The sequence below is a fragment of the Hippocampus guttulatus genome, chromosome 6 (genome assembly GCF_054856545.1).
Source record: "Hippocampus guttulatus isolate MCC_2025c chromosome 6, RoL_Hgut_1.0, whole genome shotgun sequence".
Classification (NCBI taxonomy): Eukaryota; Metazoa; Chordata; class Actinopteri; order Syngnathiformes; family Syngnathidae; genus Hippocampus; species Hippocampus guttulatus.
The window spans coordinates 20,331,580-20,355,160 of record NC_141266.1 but is presented as its reverse complement, the minus strand read 5'-3'; the positions used below and the strand labels follow the sequence as shown (position 1 = coordinate 20,355,160).

At 43.7% G+C, this 23,581-nt stretch overlaps 4 protein-coding genes across 7 annotated transcripts; 3 read left to right on the top strand and 1 right to left on the bottom strand.

Moving 5' to 3' along the window:
* Positions 1–201: 201 nt before the first annotated feature.
* LOC147204039 (IgGFc-binding protein-like) lies at positions 202–2,904 on the top strand. The gene is made up of 3 exons (XM_086112761.1): positions 202–268; positions 985–2,127; positions 2,486–2,904. The coding sequence occupies exons 1-3, from the start codon at positions 202–204 to the stop codon at positions 2,902–2,904; spliced, it is 1,629 nt and encodes a 542-aa protein (XP_085968887.1).
* A 990-nt stretch (positions 2,905–3,894) lies between these two features.
* LOC147204038 (sialic acid-binding Ig-like lectin 15) lies at positions 3,895–5,798 on the bottom strand. The gene is made up of 3 exons (XM_086113823.1): positions 5,756–5,798; positions 4,420–4,803; positions 3,895–4,354 (listed from the first exon to the last, which is right to left on the bottom strand). Exons 1-3 carry the CDS (start codon positions 5,796–5,798, stop codon positions 3,954–3,956), a joined length of 828 nt encoding a protein of 275 aa, XP_085969949.1. The 3' UTR covers positions 3,895–3,953.
* A 482-nt stretch (positions 5,799–6,280) lies between these two features.
* siglec15l (sialic acid binding Ig-like lectin 15, like) lies at positions 6,281–10,891 on the top strand. Of its 4 annotated transcripts, XM_086114091.1 has the most exons (7): positions 6,281–6,391; positions 7,607–7,981; positions 8,164–8,532; positions 8,614–8,649; positions 9,302–9,394; positions 10,084–10,137; positions 10,318–10,891. In XM_086114091.1, the coding sequence occupies exons 1-7, from the start codon at positions 6,295–6,297 to the stop codon at positions 10,344–10,346; spliced, it is 1,053 nt and encodes a 350-aa protein (XP_085970217.1). In that variant the 5' UTR covers positions 6,281–6,294; the 3' UTR covers positions 10,347–10,891. The 4 variants fall into 4 exon arrangements, with proteins under 4 accessions (XP_085970217.1, XP_085970219.1, XP_085970216.1 ...); XM_086114093.1 differs by lacking the exon at positions 9,302–9,394; XM_086114090.1 differs by lacking the exon at positions 10,318–10,891 and having other exon boundaries at positions 9,305–9,394; positions 10,084–10,196.
* A 90-nt stretch (positions 10,892–10,981) lies between these two features.
* cmtm7 (CKLF-like MARVEL transmembrane domain containing 7) lies at positions 10,982–15,871 on the top strand. Its single transcript, XM_086114094.1, has 5 exons — positions 10,982–11,244; positions 11,982–12,158; positions 12,430–12,528; positions 12,696–12,777; positions 13,006–15,871. The coding sequence occupies exons 1-5, from the start codon at positions 11,134–11,136 to the stop codon at positions 13,017–13,019; spliced, it is 483 nt and encodes a 160-aa protein (XP_085970220.1). The 5' UTR covers positions 10,982–11,133; the 3' UTR covers positions 13,020–15,871.
* Positions 15,872–23,581: the final 7,710 nt, after the last annotated feature.

Genomic DNA, 23,581 nt, shown 5'->3' with positions numbered 1-23,581 from the left:
TTGAAACAAACAATAACCCCCCAAATATATTTGAAAATATTTAAAAGAAATGTTGAAAAAAAAAGGTAACTAGGTAAATTCGCGGAGTCCAAAGTACAGTATGTAGCCTGTGAGAAATTTGTGCTCAGAATAGGACACAAAATCAAAACTTGGTGACGTTATAAGAAGTATTGCTGAAAGTGATTGTTTTGACTCCTCAGGATGCTGTCGAAGGGCCACCTATACTGTGCAGTACTGCTTCTTGTGCTGAGGGGGGCAACAAAATCGAGTGAGTCGAAACATGTCGCTTGGGTTTCTGTGACAACTCCTCACGGTGAAAAAGTTTGATTTGATTCAGAAAGACTCTTACGTTTCTCTTGATCAATAGAGAGATGAGAAAAAATACATTGTAGGACTGGACATTCAATTTCTGCCAATAATACTGTAAATTATTTATGCAACTACAATTTAATCATTTGTAGTGCAGCAGTATCACCTAAGTATCAAATAATAACTTCGAATGAAAAAAAAAATCTGTGACATTGTGAGATCTCGAGACCACAAAAAAAATTCTACGTAATTGCCTGAATTAAAACACACTAAATATTTCTCAGTCCCTGTTCTTCTCGTTGTCAAAAATGGGAAACTACCATAAAACATTGCTTTGAGGAAACAAAAAGAAGAAGGCTATCTTTCTCGTGCAGTTCTCAAAACAAAAAGCAGAGCATACTTGCTTCTTTTTTATTTGTCAATCCCAGTTATATTTACTGTTAACAGCATGTCAATATATACGTGTTTATTTGAAGGCAGTCAGCTACATCAGCATGTTTATGAGGTAGCAGTTAGCTACATGATCTTGTTGACGTTACTCAAGAAGGATATTGACACGTGAAAGCAGTAAGCTGTATGCAAGCTTTCTTAATTGCTCTTGGGGACCCCCTAGTGGTCGTCTGGCTCTAATTGATTGCTTGGTTTGCTTATGCCTTGGGCTGGCTCTGTTTCCAGGATGCGCAGAAGCACAGATCAGCTCGGGTTTCAACTTCCTGGTGATCTTTCCAGAAAACATGGCCTACTTTTACCCCGAGGAACCTCACAACCAGGTGCACGTCACGGCTTTGCTTGACAACACAGAAGTCACAGTGGTGATCCGGGAACAAATCCACACTGAGACTCTGGCCGCCACTCAAACGCGCCGCTTCTTCATCTACGGCGACGCCGAGCTCGGCCGTGAGGGTGTCTCAGACAAGGTGCTCCGGGTGAACAGCACCCGCCAGGTCACGGTCCACGCTGTCAGCATCAAGGCGGGCAGCATACAAAGTGCTCGGGTTCTCCCTGTGGACAGGTTGGGCACCGAGTACCTCGTCCCGCCAGTTCCCAAAATCCAGGGCACCACCCAACCCGCCGACATGGTCAGCCCCTATGTGACAGAGTACACCCCCTTCAGGCTCATTGTAGTCAATGCGGAGAAAGTCAACACAGTCAACCTGGAAGGGGAAGGTAACAATACCAGAGAAGTGGAGCTGGAGCCTCACCATGCCACTCAGTTCAGGGTGGATGGTGACAAAGCCTGGAGGGTGGTGAGGGCAAAGCATCCAGTGGCGGTTCTCTTCGGGCACCCGTGTGCTGCCACACTAAATTGCAGCTGCTCCGTGCTCTACGCTACACTGAGTCCCAAACCGAATGACAAGATGACCTTCTTAGTCCCACCGCCTCTGTCCCAAGACTCAGACGACCAAACTGCTGTACTACTGTCCCAGGACTCCTTGGTGGACTCCTCGTACCCGGGCTGGCCTCTGCTGGAGCTCTCCAGTATCGCCGTCCTCTACCGGCCTGGCCTGCTCCTGCCGCTCATCCCGCAGTCAGAGTTGGCCTCCTGCTACGTGGTCAACGCCATACCGGACGTGCATAATTTTGCCATCATCCTTGTCCACAAGGACCTCACCGCGGGGGTCCGTGTGGATGGCGCCCCACCAAAGGACCTCACCTGGCGAGCGCTCTCGGGGACGGACTACGTCTCCACGGTGGTGAATTTCAGCCTGGACAACAACGTCATTTGGCATACCTCAGACAAGATGGCCGTCTACTATATGGGAGAGAAGGGGAACGCCACTTTTGGGAATCCGGCGCTCGCCGTCAGTCAAATCTCAGGTGAACTCATTAGATGTTAAGCATCACAAACGCAAACGCAGACTGATAAGTGCTCTCATAAGCACAACAGAAAACTGTTTCTCTTGCACAACTGAAATACTCTCACACATAGACACTTCTTAAATGCTCTCCCATTCACTTCTGGAAACACTGTCATATGCAATATTAAAACACTCTCAGACACAATGTTAATATGTTCTCACACACAACTGAAACACTCACATGCATCACTCAAATGCTTTAACACACAATATAGAACTGAGGGGAAAAAACAATTCACTCACAGGCTGCAGAAAAACTCTCTCATCACAATGAAAAAAAGCTCTCTCAGGTACTACTAAAACACTCTTTTCGCCAGATTACAGAGGCTGTGTCCTGTCGCCTGAGGTTTTGGAGATTGGCTCTGAGGCTCTGGCCTGGAAGGAGTCAGTCAAGTTCTGCCAAGAACGGAATCTCCATCTGGTCAGTTTGTCCTCTTCTGCACTCCTCAATCAAGTGGAGGCTAAAGTCCGGCAGAAGTCTACTCAGGATGGCATCCCGAGGCGGGCTTGGATTGGTTTGCGTCGCAGCACGTTAACCGGCGCCTGGTACTGGATAAACAGGGCGCCCTTAACAGTTAGCAACTGGCAGGGGGCGAACCCCGAGGGCTCAGAGGGGGGCCAGTGCGGGACCATCAGTCTGGAGATGGGTCAGGACTTTGGCTGGAGCCGTGAGGATTGCTGCCTGGATGTCCACCCCATCTGCTACCGAGAACCGCATCTCTTCCCCATGCAGTAGAAGTTAACAAATGAGTCTGGCTTAACAATGGGTGTGACGGACTAACTTTTAACACTTAACAAGTTACAATAGTTCTATTGCTGTAAGCTCACACTAATAATAACAACCACACCACTGAAACACTTTAACACATATCACCGAAACACTCTCACATTCACGACTGAAATGAACCCTCACGCGGTTCCAAAACACTCACACACACGAACACACTCCAATGCACTACTAAAACACTCCCACTGACACGACTTAAAAGTGTTTCATTCACCAACGCTATTGAACTTTCACACAGACTATTGAAACTCTTTAACCCACGCTATTGAAACACTCTCATGCGCAATACTGAGAAACTCTCCCATTAACCACTAAAAAGATTTTGCACACACTGCTGACACAATCTCAAACACTACTAAAACACTCACAAAGTACTGAAATGATTTCCTACGCACTACACTGAAATGCTCTCACACACTACTGAAATGATCACGTAGGCACTACGGCAACATTCTCACAGGATATACCGAAATACTATCACATAGCACTAAAATGCTCTCACACACTCAGTTATTCACATAACCGACTTAAACACTCACAATGCTCTCACACCCATTATTGAAACCATTCTCACACACTGCAGTCATGATTTTAGGTTGTTTTGGTGTGTTTTTCTCTTTTCTAGTCTTTGTTAGTGTGAGGCATGAAACCTGTTGGCTACATTAGCATGTCTTTTAGCATAGTGACGTTTGACCAGTCTTTTGTTTCCTTCATCATCTGAAATCTTCCATCCTTACACTTAGCAATTAGCATTGTAGGTGTATTCTTTGTCTTACACCAAAAAATTAATGAATACATGATAAACATATGAGAGTGTATTGTCATTTCTTCAACAAGCGTTGCTATCCAAAAAATTTTAAGATTGTTTTGTAGGTATGTTTTCTTGAAAACAAAGCAGCAATGAATCTAGTGACCAGGAGGTGACAGCACAAACACCATCAAAACTTTATTGGACTTCATTCTAGGGGGCTAACAGGCAGGGCAGTGATCGGGCGCCGTCACTTCCACCAGAGGGCGCCTGTAGACACCAGCCAGACCCCAATCCCAAGCAGCATAATTACCTTAGACCCCAGAGAAAGAATCAGCAGAAGGAGGATATGGGGCGGTGCGCCATCCTTGGTTGGGGGTGTCGGAAGGGGAAGCAGGTAGAGGGTGGCTTTATCTTTGCCGAGCGGGTTGGAGGCAGAGCATGTGACCTGCCACCCAGGTTCGACATCCTGCAGCCGGCTAACAACAAAGTCGTCACCCAGACTGAGCGGGCCTGCCGTAGAACCTTTTAGCGGATGCTCGGGTGCTAGCCACTGGATGTCGGGTGGCGGCGAGCCTGCCACGCGGCACTCGGCCATGTACCTTGAGTCTTCGCCGGCGTCCACCTGCAGGGACAGGATGTTGGGCGGCGCTGCGGCGAGAAACATAAATGTAAAGAACGCCACACACTTCAAAAGGACCCCTTGAAGGACTTACCCTCCACACTCAGCCGGGTCCCCATGTTGTCCTCCACGGTCTTGTGATCCCTTCCCTCTACCTCCAACCCACAGTAATAGCGTCCACTGTCCCCCAGGGTGGCACCGTTGATACGTAGCGACAGATCATGCCGGCGGGGGTCACCCTCTAATCGGTACCGCAGGTCCTGCTGGGGGCCAGGCTCGCAGACAGGGACTTTACCAGTGCAGCGGTAGAGGGCAATGGCACCTAGGCTGCCGTCCCGACGCCAGCGCACCTGCACTGAGGCATGATGGGAATGCGGCGGGTGGCTGTAGGTGCAGGGTAGCACCACCGGGTGGCCCGCCAGGGCTCGCACCTCTGCTTGCATGTGCACCGCCCAAACACCTTCCTCAAAGCTCCACACTATGGGGAGGAACACATGACATACAGTTCATTTGTACGAACACATGAAAACAGGAGTCGGAGAATGAACATAAAACGTGAAAATGAACATCAACATTTGATGCATGAAATTATGATATTTTCATATTTTCATCCTGTATGAACACATCAACATTAACATACAATAAGAACATGATGACATGAACATATTGTGTTGACACAAGAACTTATGAAAACACACTAAACTGAAATTCACACAAACTACTGAAACACTCTTACACGCACTACTGAACCATTGTCAAACACATACAACTAAAACAATGTCACACAAAAGTGAAATACTCTCTCTCACACACACACACACACACGCACACACACACGCACACACACACCACGCATACACACACACACACAATCACACACACAATCACACACAACAGAAATGCTCTCTTACTTGCGACTGCCACACTTTCTTGCTGCTGTTAAATGTTCACACACAGTGATGACACACTCGCAAATACACAAGGCAAACGCTCACAGGCAAAACTGAAATACTCTCACACACACACACACACATTACTAAAATACTCTCACACTCACGACTGAAACACTGTCACACACATTATTAAAACACTCTCATACACATTGTTAATATGTTCTCACACACAACTGAAACACTGACATGCAAAACTCAAATGCTTTAACACACAATACTGAAATGCTGTCAGTCACAGACACAACTGGAATTCTCTCACACACTACAGAACTGCTCTCACACTCACTCTTGAAACACTCACACGTGTGAAATGTCAGAAACACCACGTGAACAAATGAATACATGAATATGAACACTTGAACATGATATGATTTGTATTATATCATAATACTTGCTGAAGTGAGTGTGTGCAAATGTGTGTGTGCACATGTATGGAAATGTATGTGTGTGTGCCCGAGTGTGTATGGCCCAGCTCACCTCCTTGAGCAGCAAACAACGACATGCAGAGCAACATCTCCATGATGGATGAATGTGTGTGTGTGTGTGTGTGTGTGTGTGTTTCCATTGTGTTTTATTTTGAGGAAGTTTTTCTTGTCTGTGTATAAAAAAAACAGAAAGAAAAAGAGGAAGTTATAAGGTGCTATACAGGTCAAAAATACAGTAACATTTATCTTACCTACAACAAAAAAAAAAACCTCCCACACTCACCCAAAAAAACTCAGAACCCCCCCTCCCCCCCAATAAATCTCTCACACACAAGTCTCACGCCACAAAAACTCTCACAAGGCCCCCCAAAAAACACTCTGACACTCACCAAAAACCTCACACTTCAGGTCACTTTCTTTTTACAGTGTGGTATTATTTGTTGTGTGTGTGTGTGTGTGTGCGCGTGTGTGTGTCTGTGTGTGTGTGTGGTGTGGGTGTGTGTGTGGGTGAGATTATCTTGTAACCAGTCACTGTCCTGTGACTCGTTTCCTTCCTGAATTGCTGTGGTGGCCCAGTGTTGGTGTGTGTTTATGGAGTTCCACACGCCGGTGTGTGCTTTTGCGTGTATGTCCAAGATGCGTGTGTGTGTTATTGTGCGTGTGTGTGTTCTGCTGCTGGTGACCACAGGTGAGTTGTGCGTCATTCCGACACGTTCCAATTGGTTTGACCTGCCTCTTCACGGTCCCACTTCTTGATTGTGATGTGAAACTACTTGCTGACATTAGCATGTTGACGTGGAAGCACTTAGCGACATTTGAATGGTGACACGGGCTCAGTTCGATCAATTAGCAATATGATGTGACAGCGGTTAGCTACATTAACGTCTTGATATGGAAAGTTACTGACATGGCATCACACGTGTTCACTGCAAAATGGGTTTAAAACTAAACAGGCAAGTGTAATTTTCTAACAGCTGCTAGCTTGTCCGCTGGCAAATGACACAGAAAAATATTGCTTCCATTTTCCTGTCCCATGTAGTTCTCTTTTCACGGTTGTAACGCCTCACAGTCATAGCTCCATATAGTTGTAGCATCATAGACAAGCAACAAAACTCTCTGAGTGCCGATATTCACGCTCATGGAAAAAATGCTGTTGTAAGCACCCTGGCAGTGAAGATGACACAACAACAAGCATCGATAACAGTCCGTGCCAAAAAAACGTGATGTCCAGTAATGGGGCGATAAGACTCACTGGTATGTGTGGTGGCCTCCCAACCCAGTGGTTGGCGGTTCAATCCCCAGCCATTGCAACCCTTTCAAAGTATCCTTGAGCGTGACACTGAACCCCCAGTTGCTCCTGATGCTACGTCATCAGTTGGTAAATGAGTAAATAGTGTAAAGCGCTTTGAGTACCAAAGGGCTATAAAGTCAATTTACCACAACCACAATAAACAACTGATGCACAATGAACATTAAATGACAAAAATGGATGGGAAATGTAGAAATTAATGAAAGAAATTAGGGGCGCTGCCAGTACAGTATTACTGAAAGGCGCCAGGAAGCAGGAGGGTACATTCGCATGACTGCATTAGCATGTTGATGTAAAAGTACCGGTAGGTAGCCACATAGGCATGTTGATGTGAAAACAGTTCGCTACATTAGCATGTTGACGTGGGGGCACTCGGTAGGCACATTAGCATGTCAACATTTGCATGTCGATGTGGAAACATTTAGCTACGTTACTATATTGCTCTGAAAGCAGATGGCAACATTAGCATGTCGGCATTTGCATGGTGATGTGAAAGCCGTTCGGAACATGAACGTGATGACATGGAAGTAGTGGGACCACTGTACTTTTCGGTACAGAGTTTGAGTACTTTGGTTACGTCTGATCCCGGTACAGAGGGTTTGCCACCATCTGAGTTGACTGTGCACGTCTCTGATGAGATCAGCGTGTTGCGAGGACAAGACGCCATCCTGGGATGCTCCTTCACTCATCCCAAGCAGGACCGCTACATCGGCAGCATCACGTTGAGCTGGATCGGCAGAAGCGAAACCACTAAGCCATTTTTCCAATGTGGAGTCAAGAACGACTCATCGACCAAACTCGCCGATTGCCTTGGCCTAGGCGGCTACTTGTTGGCCGGCAACCTCCGCCAGGGGAATGCGTCGCTTCGCATCAGCGCTGTCCAAGTGCAGCATGAGGGCGTGTACGTCTGCAAAATAAAACTGGAGCAAGGAGGGTCACAGAACAAAAAGTTGATGCTGAAGGTACAAGGTAAAGACTCAACTCAATCACTGGACTTCCTGTTTGGTCATAAGGGGGCGTGGTTATTAATGTGAATGCTGAAAAGCTATTTTGGGGTGATCTGTTGCTCTATGGAAGTACACCAATTATTTGCAAGTCACAAATGCACACACAGACATTTTCCTCGCTGTTTTTTCTTCTTCTGCTATCAGTGAGGCCTGCAATCCTGAGCCTGTCAATGGTCACCAGCAGTTCCAGTGCCCCCAACAGGCTACAGTGTGTGGCGGAGGGCCTACCGTTGCCCAACATCACCTGGCTGTCAGCCTACGGGCAGCCGTTAGCGACAGCATTAGCGGCGCATGTGGAGACCTCGTTTGCACATTGGTACCTGAACAGCTCCATACCATACGAGCGGCAGGAAGAGCTCACTTGTCGGGTGGAAAATGCGCTGGGGCGGGCCGAGGGTACGTACCGGCCAGCGAACACGCTGAGGGACGTGGGCCTGGTATGCGGTGTCGTTGCGGTTGCACTGCTGATGTTGGCCACATGGGGCTTCGTTGTCCACCGACAGAAGATTAGAGGTAAGGCGATGACATCGTCAGAGTGGTTGCGTTGTGTGGCATTATTTGATGATGATGATGACGACGATTTTTCTCGCTCAGCACGAAATCGCAACGCTCAGATTCAACAAAACGATCGTGAGTGCAAGCCTTTCTACACTACACCACTCATGCATGAACACATGAACATACACATTTACATCAATTTCGGATATTTGAACTCATACTGTAAAGATGTTAACACATTAATACATTAAAATTGAACATAAACAAACCCCACATTGTTTAGTGTGAGGTTCTTTGCTATGAATTTGAGGGGTTTTATTTGATGGAGGTTTTTAGTGAGTTTCAGTCTTTTTTGTTGAGTCTGAGTTGTTTGATTGTTTGTGAGAGATTTTTTGTCTTGTGTGTGAGAATTTTTTGGGTAAAATTGAATGAAGGGGAAGCTTGCTTTTTTTTTATCAGTATGAAAGACTTTTTGTAGTGTACGAGAGGTTTTTGTTGAGTGTGAGAATTTCTTTGCTGTGTGTGAGTTTTTTGGCCCAATAAGAGCTTTAAGATGATCATGAAATTTGTGTGTTTGTGAGTGTGAAAGGGTTTTTGTTCAGTGTGACAATTTTTGTGGATGTGACAGTTATTTGCAGATGTAGGACTTTTTTGGTCAAGGGAGAGATTTTAGTTGCGCGAGTATTATTTTTGGTGTGTATGCAAGGCTTTTTGATGAGTGTGAGATGGTTTTTCGTCAGTGTGAGAGGTTCATCAGTGTGTGTGTGTGTGTGTGCGTGCCAAGTAGAGAACCGCTTCCTGCAATCCTCCCATGGTCCAGCCGGCGGCGCTATTGAGCTTCAGACTGTTTATGCCACTGTTGTTCTTCCTGATGCCAGTGAGTGACTAGAAATGCATCATTCTACCGATTTTTTTTTTTTTTGCTTTGACTTAACTACACTCCACTAAGACTTGACTTAACTGTCTTAAGCAGCAGTTTGAAAGTAAACAGGCAACAATTAGCAAATGATTGTGGTGGTATTGTAACCATTTCAGAAACAGATTGAACACAAGCGGTGCAGACAGACAAAATAGGAGTATTTACAGGCATATATTCTTTATCCTCTGTGCGGAATGTCTAATATTGGCACATCCTTCTATCAGTCTTATGGCCAGGTGACAGGCATACCAGAAGGAGCAACGCAAATGTGACAGAAACGGTTTAATTATTTTTGAATACATTAAATTAAGCCATTAATGTATCCATCCATCCAGTCATCCATCCATTTGCTTATCCTTGGGTGCTGAAGCCTATCCTGTCTTCGGGCAGTAGGCAGGGTACACCCTGAAATGGTTCCTGAACCGGTTGCCAGCTATATGTCTATAAATTACAATATTATAGGATGGCATTTTTCCTCATTAAAATATACATTACATCAATTTTTGAGGGAGGGTGGGGGGGGTGCATTAATTTTCAAGTTGACATGGTTGACATTCATGCAAAAGGGGGTGTTGTAGATGCCTCTCAATCAATAACAGCTGGTGTGAGATGTGTAATGTGTGTAATGAGTGTACATGTTTTTGCAGGTGAAGGCGTGCCATGTACAAAGTCCGAACATGCTCACACACATCAACAACAAGGTAAGAGTCAAGATCATGAGTTTCTTCCAACAGTTAATCAATCAGTCATTTTATTTTGAATGGCTTGAAAGAAGGATTTTTTTTGGGGGGGGGGGGGGGCTTTGACAGTCTTTTTGTAGTCTTCTTTAAATCCTTTCCCAGTCGTTGGTAGATGCCAGATGTTCAATTTTGTCTTTTCAGATATCTTGTACTCAACTGTGGAATTTTAATAGTCATCTTCATCATCTTTGAAGTTGCCTGTTCCTCCCCAAGCTTAAGCTCTGCACTGCCGGCAAAGGGGTGGGGTCAACATTTAAAAAGCAGTTTGCAGAAGTTTGAGTCAGTTTTGTCATTCCTAAATGGCGGCTCTCACATGAAGCATCAGGATGTGATCGAAGTGAATAAAGAACCTCGTGTCATGTTTCTAGTCTGTTTAGTCGTTAGCCTTCTATAGTCTGTGTCATCTTTTTCTAGTCTTTTGTAGTCTTTAGCTGAAGTAGTCTTTTCATATTTTTTTTGTAGTCTTTTATCATCTTTGTTGTATTAAAGTATACATATATTTTGTTTCTGTTTTGTTGGTTGCGTTCAGGGTTGAATCTGTTACCTGACTTTGAGGTGCAAAGTTCAGACCATACTTGTCAATAAGACAATAAAAGTGAGTAACTTCAATGTCATGAACCACTGTACGACGTTTTGTATTTATGTCATTAAACCGCTTGATTCGTGCTTTACATCATTTTAAAAACAAATTTGAATAAAAGATATTGAAATGTCATGACGACATCCAAGTTTCTTCCTTCATGAACAGGTCTTTTATTGTGAAAGGCACCAACGGACTGCGCGTGTGACTGGACTTTTGTTGTGAAACGTCAGCGGATGTGGGCAATTGTGCACGCAAAACTGGGCGTGTGTTTTGGCGCCTTCCCGCACTGAAGCCTTTCTAACGAACAGGATTTCTTTTTTCTCTTTTTTTCTGGTCAAGTAGTTTCTTAGTTTACTTTTAGCAGGCAGGCTAAGATGTCTCACACGGTCAGCCCGACCAGCACCGGCAGGACCTCCGCGTCCGACGGCGTCTTCAACCTGGGATACATCCGAACCATCCCGGGACTGCTCAAGATGGCCCAGATGGTCAGACACCGCACAACAACAATTACACACCAACAACTGCACTCATCAGGCAAAATGACGCTTTTAGCTGATGTGCTAACAACCCGAGCATCAAGTAAACAGGGGTGGATGAGGAAGGAGGGGGGTGGGGGGGGGCAGTGCGGACACGAGGTGGCATCCTGTGGGTGTGGTGACACACACACACACACACACATACAGTACGGGGCACTAACCTTTTTGAAACTGACAGCTGCTTGCTGGTACTTTGGTGTGTATTTCACAATGAATGCACAGTGCTGCAAATTTGATACACACGTCTGGGAAAAAAAATGCTCAAATTGTCGTCAGCTATATAATTATAAGCATCTAACAAGTATTTCTTTTTCCAAGCAAGACCATTGTCATAGGAAACGGCAGGAATAAAGGGACACAGTGGTGTTTAAATGTTGTCAAAATACGAAGAATTAAGGAAGTTATGACATTTTAAATGTTTTGAAAAAAAACCGTCAAAAAATCCGTTGTTTCGAATCCGAAACAAGGGAATGGCCTGTGGTCAGTTTTGAAGAAAAACAATGAAGCTGAGAGCTTGAGGCCTGTATAGACTAAATTATAAAGATGATACACCACGAAAAAAAAAAGCTTTCAATTTCACAAGACGAGTCATCATGGTGATAATTAATGAATGACATTAATCAATTGATTAGACAATCCCCTGCACTTCTCCTAATACCGTGATTGAGATTGAATATGGCCTACAGGTGGCGCTGCTGATCACCTTCCTGTGCGTGCACTGTGCACGGGGCTGGCCCAACTGGGCGGCGTTCCAGTACTTTGAGGTGGTGGCCGTGTGGTTCTTGGTGGTGCTCCTGGTCTTCTTCCTCATGCACCTGTGCCGGCTGCAGGCCAAGATGGGCTGCATCAATTGGCCGCTCACCGTAAGTCGCCCTCATGGCGCCTCACCTTATCTTCACAAAGCACATCCTGTTCATTCTTCTCTTCTTCCACCTCCGTCTACCCTCTACTCGTCTTACTCCTTCTTCTCCTCATCCTTTTTCTCCTCCCTCCGCCTCCGACTCTTCCGAATCCCCTTCCTCCCTCCACTACTCTTCTTCCATCTCCTTCTCTTCCTTCGACACGTCATCCTGGTCCTTCCCCGGCTTTTCCTCCTCCACCTCCTTCTTCTCCTCCTTCTCCATCTTCTTTTAGGAATTCTTCCACTACTCCGTGGGTACGGTGCTGATCTGCATCGGCTCCATCGTGGCGGCGGTGAAGAGTGGAGGAGTGTCCGCCCTGGTGGCAGCCTCTGTAAGTACCACACTCTGCTATACGTGGGTTGCGGTATTTGTGTATCATCGTGTGTGTTGTTGTCATATGCGCTGCCATTTTTCTGTTTGCGTTTTCTTTTTTTGGTGTCGTCAGCTTTGTTGTCATGTTTTACATTCGTGTCGCATGTGTTTTGTTTGTGTTATCAGGTGTTTGGTTTTATCACAACCTTCCTGATGGCGGTCAGCTTGTGGACATCTTATAGTGTCTCCTGTGGACCACACCACACTGGTATGTAATGATGTTTTTTATGATTAATTTTTAATGCTAACTTTTTGAGTGAGTCACCTGATTGCTCTTGATAGTGGGTGAGACATTGTATTGCGCAAGTTTTTTTTTCTCTCCCTTATTAGCATCCTCCTGCAAATTGCACTGCTAGTTGTGCTAATAATGATAATGTCTTGAAGTGTGTGAAAAAAGTAACGCGGTAGTCACAAGGATTCAATTTCATGCGGGCAGGCGCTGCGGTGTAATGGCCAGAAACATGATTGGCTGCCTCTGGACCCAACTCACTTTTCTGCCTCGCGACCTGCCAACATGTCAACGTGATTGGATGAGCTGAGAAGCTGATGAGGAGCATCTTGTTTAAAAAAAAAAAAAAAAATCGGAATGTTGGCGGTGATTCAGAGTCACCTTCACATCGATGTTACATGACAACAACAAAAGGTGCGAACAATAGCTAGTCAACTTCATGACTCAATTTCCCATCATTTGTTCTGCTGGATGAAACTATCGCTTTATTGTTGCATTTTTAAACGGCGATAAGGATAGAGAGCAACACGCTTTTTTTGCTTGCTGCCTGCCAAAACAACCCGCCTGTCTCTTTTTCATTGAATTTTTCAGTTCATTTAGCGTGCTAATCTCACAAATGCTGAAGCACTTTCCGCCTCATCAGCCTTGCTCGGCTAAAGAAATGTTATCATTCAGAATGCTAACATTGCAAGCAAATGCAATGCTGATTGCTGAACCACCTACAGAATCATCGTCAAATGCGCGACGCTCGGGAGAAGTATTAGCATTTAGGATGCTAACCTCGCATGCCAAGAATGCAGTGCTGAACCACCATCATCATCATCATCAGCCATGCTATGCTAAAAAGTATTAGCATTTCATGTTTAACCGAATTCATTTTCATCATTCACAGTGTTATGCAACACCGAGCTAATGAAGTATTAGCGCTTGGTGTGCTAAAACTGCAAACAGACACGACACGGAACCACTTTTCGACATCAGCCGCGCGCCACGCTCGGCTAAAAATGCATTAGCATCAAGCATGCTAACCTCGCAAACAGATCAGAGGCTGAACCACCACCATCAGCCACGCCAGGCTAAGGAAATGTTAGCATGTATGTATGCTAACTTACACTAGCCTAGTGTTACGTGTTAGTGTGCCAACGATTACCTCCCTACGGGTTACATGCACACGCAAGCTGCCGTCACGGCAACAGGCGGGCCAGCGTGCACGGTGCTAGTCTTTCAACGTACGTACCACCAAGGAGTTGAAGTTTACACAACGATGATGATTACAGTGATTATCACAAAAAAATGTGAAAGCACATACACACTCAAGTCAACAGACTGTTAACAATAACACCTTGGACGTTTATATTCAGTCGCAGTCATGTTTGTGTGCCAGCTCGCATCATGTGACCTGCTTGTGACCAGTCACATGCTCTCACTGACTTTTACGTCAAAATCATTTGCGTGTATACTGTATTAGTGTAAGATTTATATTTTAGGAGTCCCCAACATAACGAAGTAGCGCTCCTTGGAATCTTTGGGGGAAAAAAATAAGCCCCCACCACCCGTTTGATGAGTATAACGTCCACAAAAAAAATGGGCGGACATGTCTATCAACTATTTCAAGGACCCATGACAGAAATTGAACAGGAAGTGGGACATTTTGGAGTGAAGCAGCCTTTCTCAAGTCATTTTAGCCAGTGATCAAATTTGTAAATCCAGCCTCTGACAACAGTCCCACCGATCACCATGAAATTTGGTGGCCATGTCTATCATAACAGAAGGAATGGGAAAAGTTTCAAGCACCCATGCCTGAAATTGAACAGGAAGTCACCCATTTTGGTTTGGGGCAGACACTTTGAGGCCAATCCCCTCAGTCGTGTCAATTGGAAACTTAAATAAATAACTAAACCGGCCCTCGACACCAGTTTCAGTGACGGACACAAAATTGGGTCTGCCAAAACAGAAAAGGAAAAAGTACCCAGACCTGAAATTCAACAGGAAGTGAGTCATTTCAATTTGAACAAGACATTTCCAGGAAATCCTCTCAGTAGTGCTCCGTGGATGGGCCATTTTGATTTGAAACAGACACTTTGGGAGCGCACTTTCCCTAAACTCATACTTGGGGATTCACCCAAATTGAAATCAAATCAAAAGCCGGTATCTTAGACAGATGGGCAACACAAAATTGCCATGTTTTTTTTTTTTTGCCTTCAACATTTAATAGAGACAGAACATCACAATGTGATATTGGATCATTTTGGAGGATTCGCTGTGAAAAAGCAGGTGCGAGGGCCCGTTCATGGATATCTGCAGTTTTTATTTCTTTTTGTTTCCTTAGCAGGACAATTGGATGTCCTTTTGAATCTGAAAAGAAATACAAGACTGTCCTTCCAAGCTCACGTTCAAGTAACAACATTAGCCACATAGCATGTTGTCACTAAATGTAATTACACACGCTAGCTGTTAGCCACTGCTGTATACAAATCATTTGTATTATGCTGGTTTTACACTTTTTTTGAAGGAAAAAAAACGTGAACCTTGTTTTTATGAGTAATATGAACTTTTATTTATGACGGAATGTTTCAGTGTTTGCACACGCGTGAAAGTTTGCCGCAAAAAAAGCTAGTTTGAGTGTTTGGGAAGTGGAGAGTGACAAACATTTCCTGCCTAGCTGTTGATAGCAATTCAAAATTCCCAAAGTGACAATAATGTATCCTAAGAAAAATAAGATGTATTAAAAACTGTGATTGTATTCTACCATAACAAACATATTTATATCCTACCATCCAGTGAATGTTCGAATCCTGCTGCAACCTTTGTTTTTTTAAAAAAATGCTAATTATTATGATTGTTTAGTTTTTGTGTACACATCGTCTTAAAAACAGAATTGCTCTTTTTGTAGCTTCACCTTTTCCTAAAGTGCCTTAATGTGCCACTCGATGGAGCAGTTCACCCTGTCGCGGCGAGCTGGCCTGAAGCCCAGAAACAAAGGAGCACAGTATTTACGTGTGCTTTCAAGATTTTTTTCAAGGTTGACATTGTGATGCGCTGCATGTTGTCAATTAAACCATTGTTGCACCAATGCGTGACTCCTATCTGACCAGCGATCATGTCACACTACACCTAGAAAACCATCCATCCCATCCATATTTATGTAATACCACTTGTCCAATTTCACTGGAGCAAGTCACTGAATTGTCCCAAAGTGTGATTGTGAGCGTGAATGGTTGTTTTTCTGTTTGTGCCCTGCGATTGGCTGGCAACCAGCTCAGGGTGTACCCCACATACTGCTCCAAGTCAGCTGGGATGGGCTCCTGCACGCCTGTGACCCTTATAAGGATAAGTTGTTCAGAGATTAATGGATGGATGGATGTCAGAGTTGAGTTGACACAAGAGGTGAGGATCACCCTGTACTGGACGCCAGTCAATGAACATACAAATACTGGACTGAATTATTTTACTCTGTTAATTACACTCTCAGGGGAAAAATACTGAGTATAATGAACATGTCACGGTAGCAGTTAGTCATAACACAGAATTTTAAATAACTGATTGAGCAAAAAGTAGCTAAGATACAACTGTGCACAAGAGATTTCGATTTCCCCATAAGAATGAATGTGCAGTGAAGAAAATAAGTGTTTTTTTTCTAAAGAATGACACGTGTACTTGCTCCAAATAACCGCTAGAGGTCACTGTTGAACAAGCGTACAATCAGGCATGCGCACCGTCAGTCGGATAAGATCCGTGTGCTCAGCTCGTGTCAGACCAAATTGAACCACTTTTAACTCCTCGCTAACCACAGGTGTCACCTGTCAGGTGACGTCACGTGACAAAGGCATAGCAATGTGTCGTAAGTGATGACTCATGGGAAACGTTTTCTATCCTCAGCATACAAAAACAGACACGGTAAACACACACACACTCGACACACAAAGAACCGTACAGACACAAAAACGGATACAAACACTCGTACACGCGCACAAACAACCGCACGAACACACGTGAAAATAGACACAGTGGAACACAAACACACACAAAACACACACACACACACACAGAGACAGACACACAAAAACGTGCTTTTGAAAACAAACCATACACACCTAAGACTACGCACACACACACACACACACACAGACAAGTAGATGTACACGCACTTGAACACACACAAAAACCAGACACTGACATAATGTATGTCCACAAACAACCCCGACACAAACAAGCAGACACATATTGATAGGCCTACACACACTCCAACATTCACACACACTCACACAAAAAAACACAGCCACACGCATGCATTAGCCTACAACCACTCCAACAAACATTTACACGAACCACACATACGCAAACTCACACAGTCACACACGGTTGACATTGTGTATTTTACCTGCCCACATTAACTTTAACCTTTGCCTTGAAGTCTCGACACAGTGAAGCAATGGACCGAACGAGACGCCTGTCACCAGGAATAAAACCCGCTCAGGAATTTCACCAGGCTGTTGCCACGACAACAAGGTGTGATCGCCAAGCAGGAAGTAGCCGAGCAGCCAGAACAGGAACCTGGAGCCATCTGATTGATCGAACGCTTATCCTCATCAAAAGTTTTGGGGGGAAAAAATGTTTAGTGACATTACCTGTCCAACAGGAGATGTATCCATGACAACAAAGGCGCGTTTAGTCCCACCCTTTCACCTGACACTCAAAGGCTGCTCTCTGATTGGTTGCTCAGCCTCCACCGCACAGATGACAGGTGAGGAAACGGTCGCTATGGCAACTTGCACTCCCATCTGGGTCAATTCAACACGCTTAAGTACAATTATATGTTTAATGTTCTACTTTTAAAATACCAGCGTGAAGGTGCAGCATGAGTATTATTATCTTCATATGTGTCAGCGGATCCAGGGAACTGATGTTCTGAGATCCACTTGTTCAGTCCTATGCCAGCACACACCTTGTCAAGAGTTCAAAGGTTAGTTGCGTGATGACTCTTAATGAGGGGGGGGGACCTCACGGACACACACATTCAGACACAGTAAGACACTCGCACAAATGTGAATGCACACACCCCACATGAACACACATGCACGTTCGCACACAAAGGTGAGACGTTGTAATTACTGAAGGATGAAGATGATGATGATGAAGAGATGAACATTGCTGCTTGTTAGCTCCAGTGTGAAAAAGTTGTGACGGCTGTTATTGGATCATTAGCGCTAGCAACCCGCTAATTAACCCACGCAGTTTGACAGCTTATGACCTCCGCCAAGCACAAAGTCACGTCTTCGCCTGCTCACCATGACACATGCAGACATGATGTAAGCATGTGAAACAAACTTCAATGGGCACGCCATCAGGACCTTTTGAACCAATGGAGGCATCACAACCATTAGGGCCAGTGGAAAGATCAGACCGATCAAAAAACATGAGAGCCATTAAACTCAGCCAATTTGACATTTGAAAGGGAGAAAACAATAATATTAATAATAATTAAATGATGTGAAAAACAACTGTAAATAGCACTGCGATTTTGTATTTATATTGCACTTAATTGAACGGTGTTTGTTTGTTTTTTCTTCTTTCTTCTTTCTGCCTACATTCTTGCTGCTGGAGGCTGTAAATTTCCCCAGTGTGGGACAAATAAAGGATATCTTATCTTATTATCTTATAATATGTAATGACCAATCAGAGTGTTTGACACATTTCACAAACATCACGTGGTACTTTAGTTGTGTCACGTTGCGTGGTGGACTCCAAAAAGCAGGCAGGAGGGAGGAGCAGGGTGTACTTGACGAATTGTATTTAAAACAACGAAAACTAAATCTAAAACAAAGTCCAAAGTAACAAACAAAAACCATGACTTAAACAAAAACTATCAATAACCAAAACACTACTAGAACAAACATGACAGCAGCAAAGGAACAGCAAACAAACAAACATGACCCGACACTGAGTGTTGGGGCTGGGAGTCCTTTTAAAGCCCTAATTACCTATGACCAACAGGTGTGCAGCTGAGGGAGGTGTACTGTCATGATTCGGTTTAGGGACCAACAGGTGGCACTGTAGGGCTCCCCCGGCAGCTGCACACCTGTTGGTCATAGGTAATTAGGGCTTTAAAAGGACTCCCAGCCCCAACACTCAGTGTCGGGTCATTGTTTGCTCTTGCTACTGTCATGTTTGTTTGTTTGCTGTTCCTTTGCTGCTGTCATGTTTGTTCTAGTAGTGTTTTGGTTATTGATAGTTTTTTTTTAAGTCATGGTTTTTGTTTTTTACTTTGGACTTTGTTTTGGATTTAGTTTTCTTGTTTTAATTACAATTCGTCAAGTACACCCTGCTCCTCCCTCCTGCCTGCTTTTTGGGGTCCACCACCACCACGCAACATGACAAGTTGCTGCATGATTTTCCGCATGTTGCAAATGTTACACAGTTTATGCAAATTCCACATGTGGCACGTTCCAAAATGTTAAAGCTGTTCCATACGTTGAGCATGTACTGTAACACAATGGGCATGTTTCACATGCTGCATGTCATGTGTTATAAATCTGTTACATACAGTATGTTACACATGTCACAAATTACAAATGTTATGTACGATGCATCTTCTGATTTACATGAGCTACATGCAAGTTCCACATGTGGCATGTTCGATATCTATACTGTATGTTGCAAATGTTACAACTATTACACCCGTGAGACATGTAACACGTTGGGTCTTGTCATAGCGCTAGGACGTTCATCTTGTCTGCTTCAAATTAAATTTAAGGTTTCTTTTTTATATTTCTTTTATATATAGAATATGTGTGTGTGTGTGTGTGTCCATGTGTGTGTGTGTCCATGTGTGACAGGGGGTGTCATCAATCAGGGTTCAGTGCTGGACCAATATGAGAGATATCACATTCAGGTTTTGGTGCTGCCGCGTTGCCATGGTAACCACAGAACTATCATTATGCTGATGGGATTTCTACGACATCCCAGCAGGCGGAGCTACAGCCAGTTGGAGACAGGCAGTGGGGGTTGGGGAAAAAAAATCATTATTTAAAAATAGTTAGATAATACATTTGTATTCAAAACAATAACCCAGCAAATGTGATGCAAAATCATTCAAATTAGTTGTGCTGGTGTTGGAGTGATATTGTGATACTGGAGTTACGTTAGATGATACCAGAGTGATATCATCTAATATTATCATGATATTGACATGCAAATATGATATTTGCCTGATATCATGATGATACTGGAATGATATCATAATGTTGCTGGCTTAATAGCAAGGATATGTTGGATTGATATGATGATATTGGAGTGAAATTACAACGACAATAGCTCGATAACATGGAAAGTATGGCATGGTAACATGATGACAAATGGGTGAAATGATGATACTGTGTTGGTATGTCAAAATCGAAGCGATATCGTTTTGATGTTGGCATGATGTCATTTCACAAGCTGATATCGCTTTCTGTGTCCACTGTGGGAAAGAAACAAAATAGGATGGTGCAGGCGGAGCTTCATTAATTGATGCTGTCAATCATCCAGATTGTTTCTGATCTTTCTGTTTTGTTAAGCGATTATGATCACTGCAAAACCAATTATTGATTTCACATTCCAATTAACATCATTATTTGCATGTACATTATTACACCTCTATCCATGTGTAAATAGGCCAATATTTGTGTGATCGTGCGTGTGCGTGTGTGTGTGTGTGTGTGTGTGTGTGTGTGTGTGTGTGTGTGTGTGTGTCTGTGTTAGCATTAGCATGCATTAGCATTTGGCAAAACCTTCTTTGAGTCTCTGGAGTCTGTTTGTTTGTTTTAATGTAATGAGCTTGGTGCTGTTCATGACTGTCTCCGAAAGAGACACCACACACACACACACACACACACACACACACACACACACACACACACACGCACACGCACACGCACACACATGCATACGCATGCTCAAGAATGCTTCTATCTGCTATGCTAATTACAAACAAGTGGGATTCTACTGGATGATTTTTGTTTTATTTAAATAAGGAGTATGTACATCATAAATAAGCTATATTCATAACTATCGCTGTACTACTCCCACTAACTACTACTAATGATGATGATGATGATTGTTGACTCTGTACTTTGATTCTCTCATGGTCTTTTTGACTGGTTCCCCTCTTCTTCACTTTTCAAGATTAGCTTGTTATTGATAGTGAGAGAAGTCACAAAGCTTCATGATGATGATGATAGTGGTGCTGATGATGAAGAGGATCAGCGATGTCACGTTCTAGCGATAACTACAAGAATAATTTTAGCAGACGCATATCCATGTAAATAGATGCAAATGAATCCACACAAGAAGAGAATAAACAAGCATCAAAGAAAATTTTCATGGCTAAAAAAACAAAAAAAAAACGGTGTTATATTATCACTAATTTATTTCTTTCACTTTGATGAGGAGCCAAACACAAGTTGGCATATTTTCACTGCCCTTTACCCATATTTTATTCATTTGTTCATTCATTGATAATGCCAGTTGGCGAGCTAGCTAGCTAGGTAGCCATCTATCTATCTATCTATCTATCTATCTATCTATCTATCTATCTATCTATCTATCTATCTATCTATCTATCTATCTATCTATCTATCTATCTATCTATCTATCTATTTCTGTCTTACCTATGATGATAAAGTAATATTTGCTGTGAGTATTTTCTGATGTAAAGATAAGGAAGGAACGGATACATTGATCTTTTCGTAATGTTTTTCAGGCTGGTCAGACAGCAAACAGTGGAGAAGAAGAGTCTCCGCTCATGGCTCATGTTGTCATGGCAACAGCATCAGCCTGACACACACACACACACACACACACACACACACACACACACACACACACACACACACACACACATAGTTATTGTGTGAGAGCTCTGGTGTGTGCAGTAATTAAAGTGTGTGAGGCGATATTAAAGACAAGGCGTTTAGCCTTGTGTTTCTGCTCCAGACTTTTTCCTCGCTATTTTGTTTGAGGACATCACATGGTCTCACCTCGTTCATCACAACTAGTGACCAAAAGGAGGTTCCAACATTTCCCAGTCATCCCGATGACTCGCTCCGATGCTTTTCGATGTGGTCTGGCGTTTTGGGAATCAATAAGTCTTTCCTTTTTATCCCCTCCATTCCTTGCTGCAGTTACTGATTTTTTTCGCGTGTTGAAGAAAAGACGGAGTCAAATGTTGAAATAAATGAAAACAGCCACGTTTAAATGTTTTATCAAGTCAGACAGGGAGTGGACCTCAGTCATTAAGTTCCCACGTTGGCCGCTTGCCGCCACTTGCATCACCGCCAACGACAATGCAGACAGAAGCAATCTGCCCCAGACAGAGAGATTGGCTTGAGAGAAGGAGGAGAAAAAGAAAATTCTTCAAAGATATTTTGTCCCTCAACCGTGACGGAGAAGGTTCCACTGAGTCCCCCGGGCCGACGTGACCTCGATCGGATAATGCCTGTCTGTTGCCAGGTGGCGCCACCACAAAAGTTCCCTGATCCTCACTGGACATTTCACTGGTAACACCAGCGAGTCACATCACTACACAAATGATAAATAAGGGTAACCGCATGTAAACATAGTGTGAATATTTCCCAACATGAACCCAATGAAGTTTCTCGAGAAGTGACCCACATGACGATGTCACATTTTAGTGGGAACATGCCCGGTAGCCATATTGCGTTCTCATTTTGATGAGAAGTTTAAAAAAAGAAGACCAAAAAAAAAAAAAGTACAAGAAAGTATTCAGGTCTAATTAACTTAACGACACCCCAATCAAGTCAATTAATCAGGTTGTCTTATTATTTGTGGCAGCACCAAAACCTCATTTCATACCGTCTTTCTTTCATGTTTGTATGTGATAAGCTTCTCGTTTATGTTTTTAATCTTTCATTAGCCTTTCGGATTCGAAATTCCTCCATCCATGCATCCATCCCTCCAGTTTCTAATCCGCTTATCCTCACGCGGGTTGCGGCCGTGCAACGCCCTATCCCAGCTGACTTCGGGAAGTCGGTGGGCTACACCCTGAACGGTTTGCCAGCCAATCGCAGGCCACAAACAGACCAAAAAAAATCACGCTCACACTCACACCAAGGGTCGATTCCCAGTGTTCCATTAACCTGTGGGTGGAAACTGGAATACCCGGAGAAACCCCACAGTGGCACAGGGAGAGGAAGACCAGGACCCGAAATTGAACCTATTACCTCTGTACACCGAGGCAGATGTGCTAATGCTGCCTACATTCGAAATTCATTTGAAAAAAATGAAATCAGTTATTCTAATCAGCAATTAACCAAACTACCACATAAATACTGTATGCAAAAAAAATTTACAATTATAAACATGAATATAACATGATATTAAAGCTGTATCTTTTTTCAGCAAAAAAAATGTATATTTTCAAGTAAACAACTAAGAAATACCAGTCAAATTTAGTATTTTTTAAACTCCTAATCTCGCAAGTGTAAAGTTGGATTTTTGGGGGCGGGGGAGAAAAAAGTTGGTGGTTCTCTCAGCATCACCACTTCTTGCCACCTGATCACATGACTAACTTTCCCACCTTAATGTCTATTTCATGTAGAGAAGGTCATCTCAAGGTAGTTCTCGCGTCTGTGGCGCGCGTGACCTCGCCACAGGCATGGCACCGTTTCTGTCTACTGTTGGCCAATTAAATTTAACGTCTGTGGAGAGGCGGGAAGACGGGAAGATGGATGCCGCCGTGCTGCAATAGATGATCTTTGAACCCTGCTTGTTTCATTCCGAGGAC

Excerpts from the sequence above, each read along its gene's own strand:
- LOC147204039 (XM_086112761.1), top strand. The coding sequence starts at position 202 with ATGCTGTCGAAGGGCCACCTATACTGTGCAGTACTGCTTCTTGTGCTG. Across the intron at positions 269-984 it reads GAGGGGGGCAACAAAATCGA|GATGCGCAGAAGCACAGATC; the intron begins GTGAGTCGAAAC and ends CTCTGTTTCCAG. Across the intron at positions 2,128-2,485 it reads CGCCGTCAGTCAAATCTCAG|ATTACAGAGGCTGTGTCCTG; the intron begins GTGAACTCATTA and ends TCTTTTCGCCAG.
- LOC147204038 (XM_086113823.1), bottom strand. The coding sequence starts at position 5,798 with ATGGAGATGTTGCTCTGCATGTCGTTGTTTGCTGCTCAAGGAG. Across the intron at positions 4,804-5,755 it reads GTTGTTTGCTGCTCAAGGAG|TGTGGAGCTTTGAGGAAGGT; the intron begins GTGAGCTGGGCC and ends TCCTCCCCATAG. Across the intron at positions 4,355-4,419 it reads GACCCGGCTGAGTGTGGAGG|CGCCGCCCAACATCCTGTCC; the intron begins GTAAGTCCTTCA and ends TTCTCGCCGCAG.
- siglec15l (XM_086114089.1), top strand. The coding sequence starts at position 6,295 with ATGGAGTTCCACACGCCGGTGTGTGCTTTTGCGTGTATGTCCAAGATG. Across the intron at positions 6,392-7,606 it reads TCTGCTGCTGGTGACCACAG|AGGGTTTGCCACCATCTGAG; the intron begins GTGAGTTGTGCG and ends ATCCCGGTACAG. Across the intron at positions 9,395-10,083 it reads TGTTGTTCTTCCTGATGCCA|GTGAAGGCGTGCCATGTACA; the intron begins GTGAGTGACTAG and ends ATGTTTTTGCAG.
- cmtm7 (XM_086114094.1), top strand. The coding sequence starts at position 11,134 with ATGTCTCACACGGTCAGCCCGACCAGCACCGGCAGGACCTCCGCGTCC. Across the intron at positions 11,245-11,981 it reads TGCTCAAGATGGCCCAGATG|GTGGCGCTGCTGATCACCTT; the intron begins GTCAGACACCGC and ends TATGGCCTACAG. Across the intron at positions 12,529-12,695 it reads CCGCCCTGGTGGCAGCCTCT|GTGTTTGGTTTTATCACAAC; the intron begins GTAAGTACCACA and ends TTGTGTTATCAG.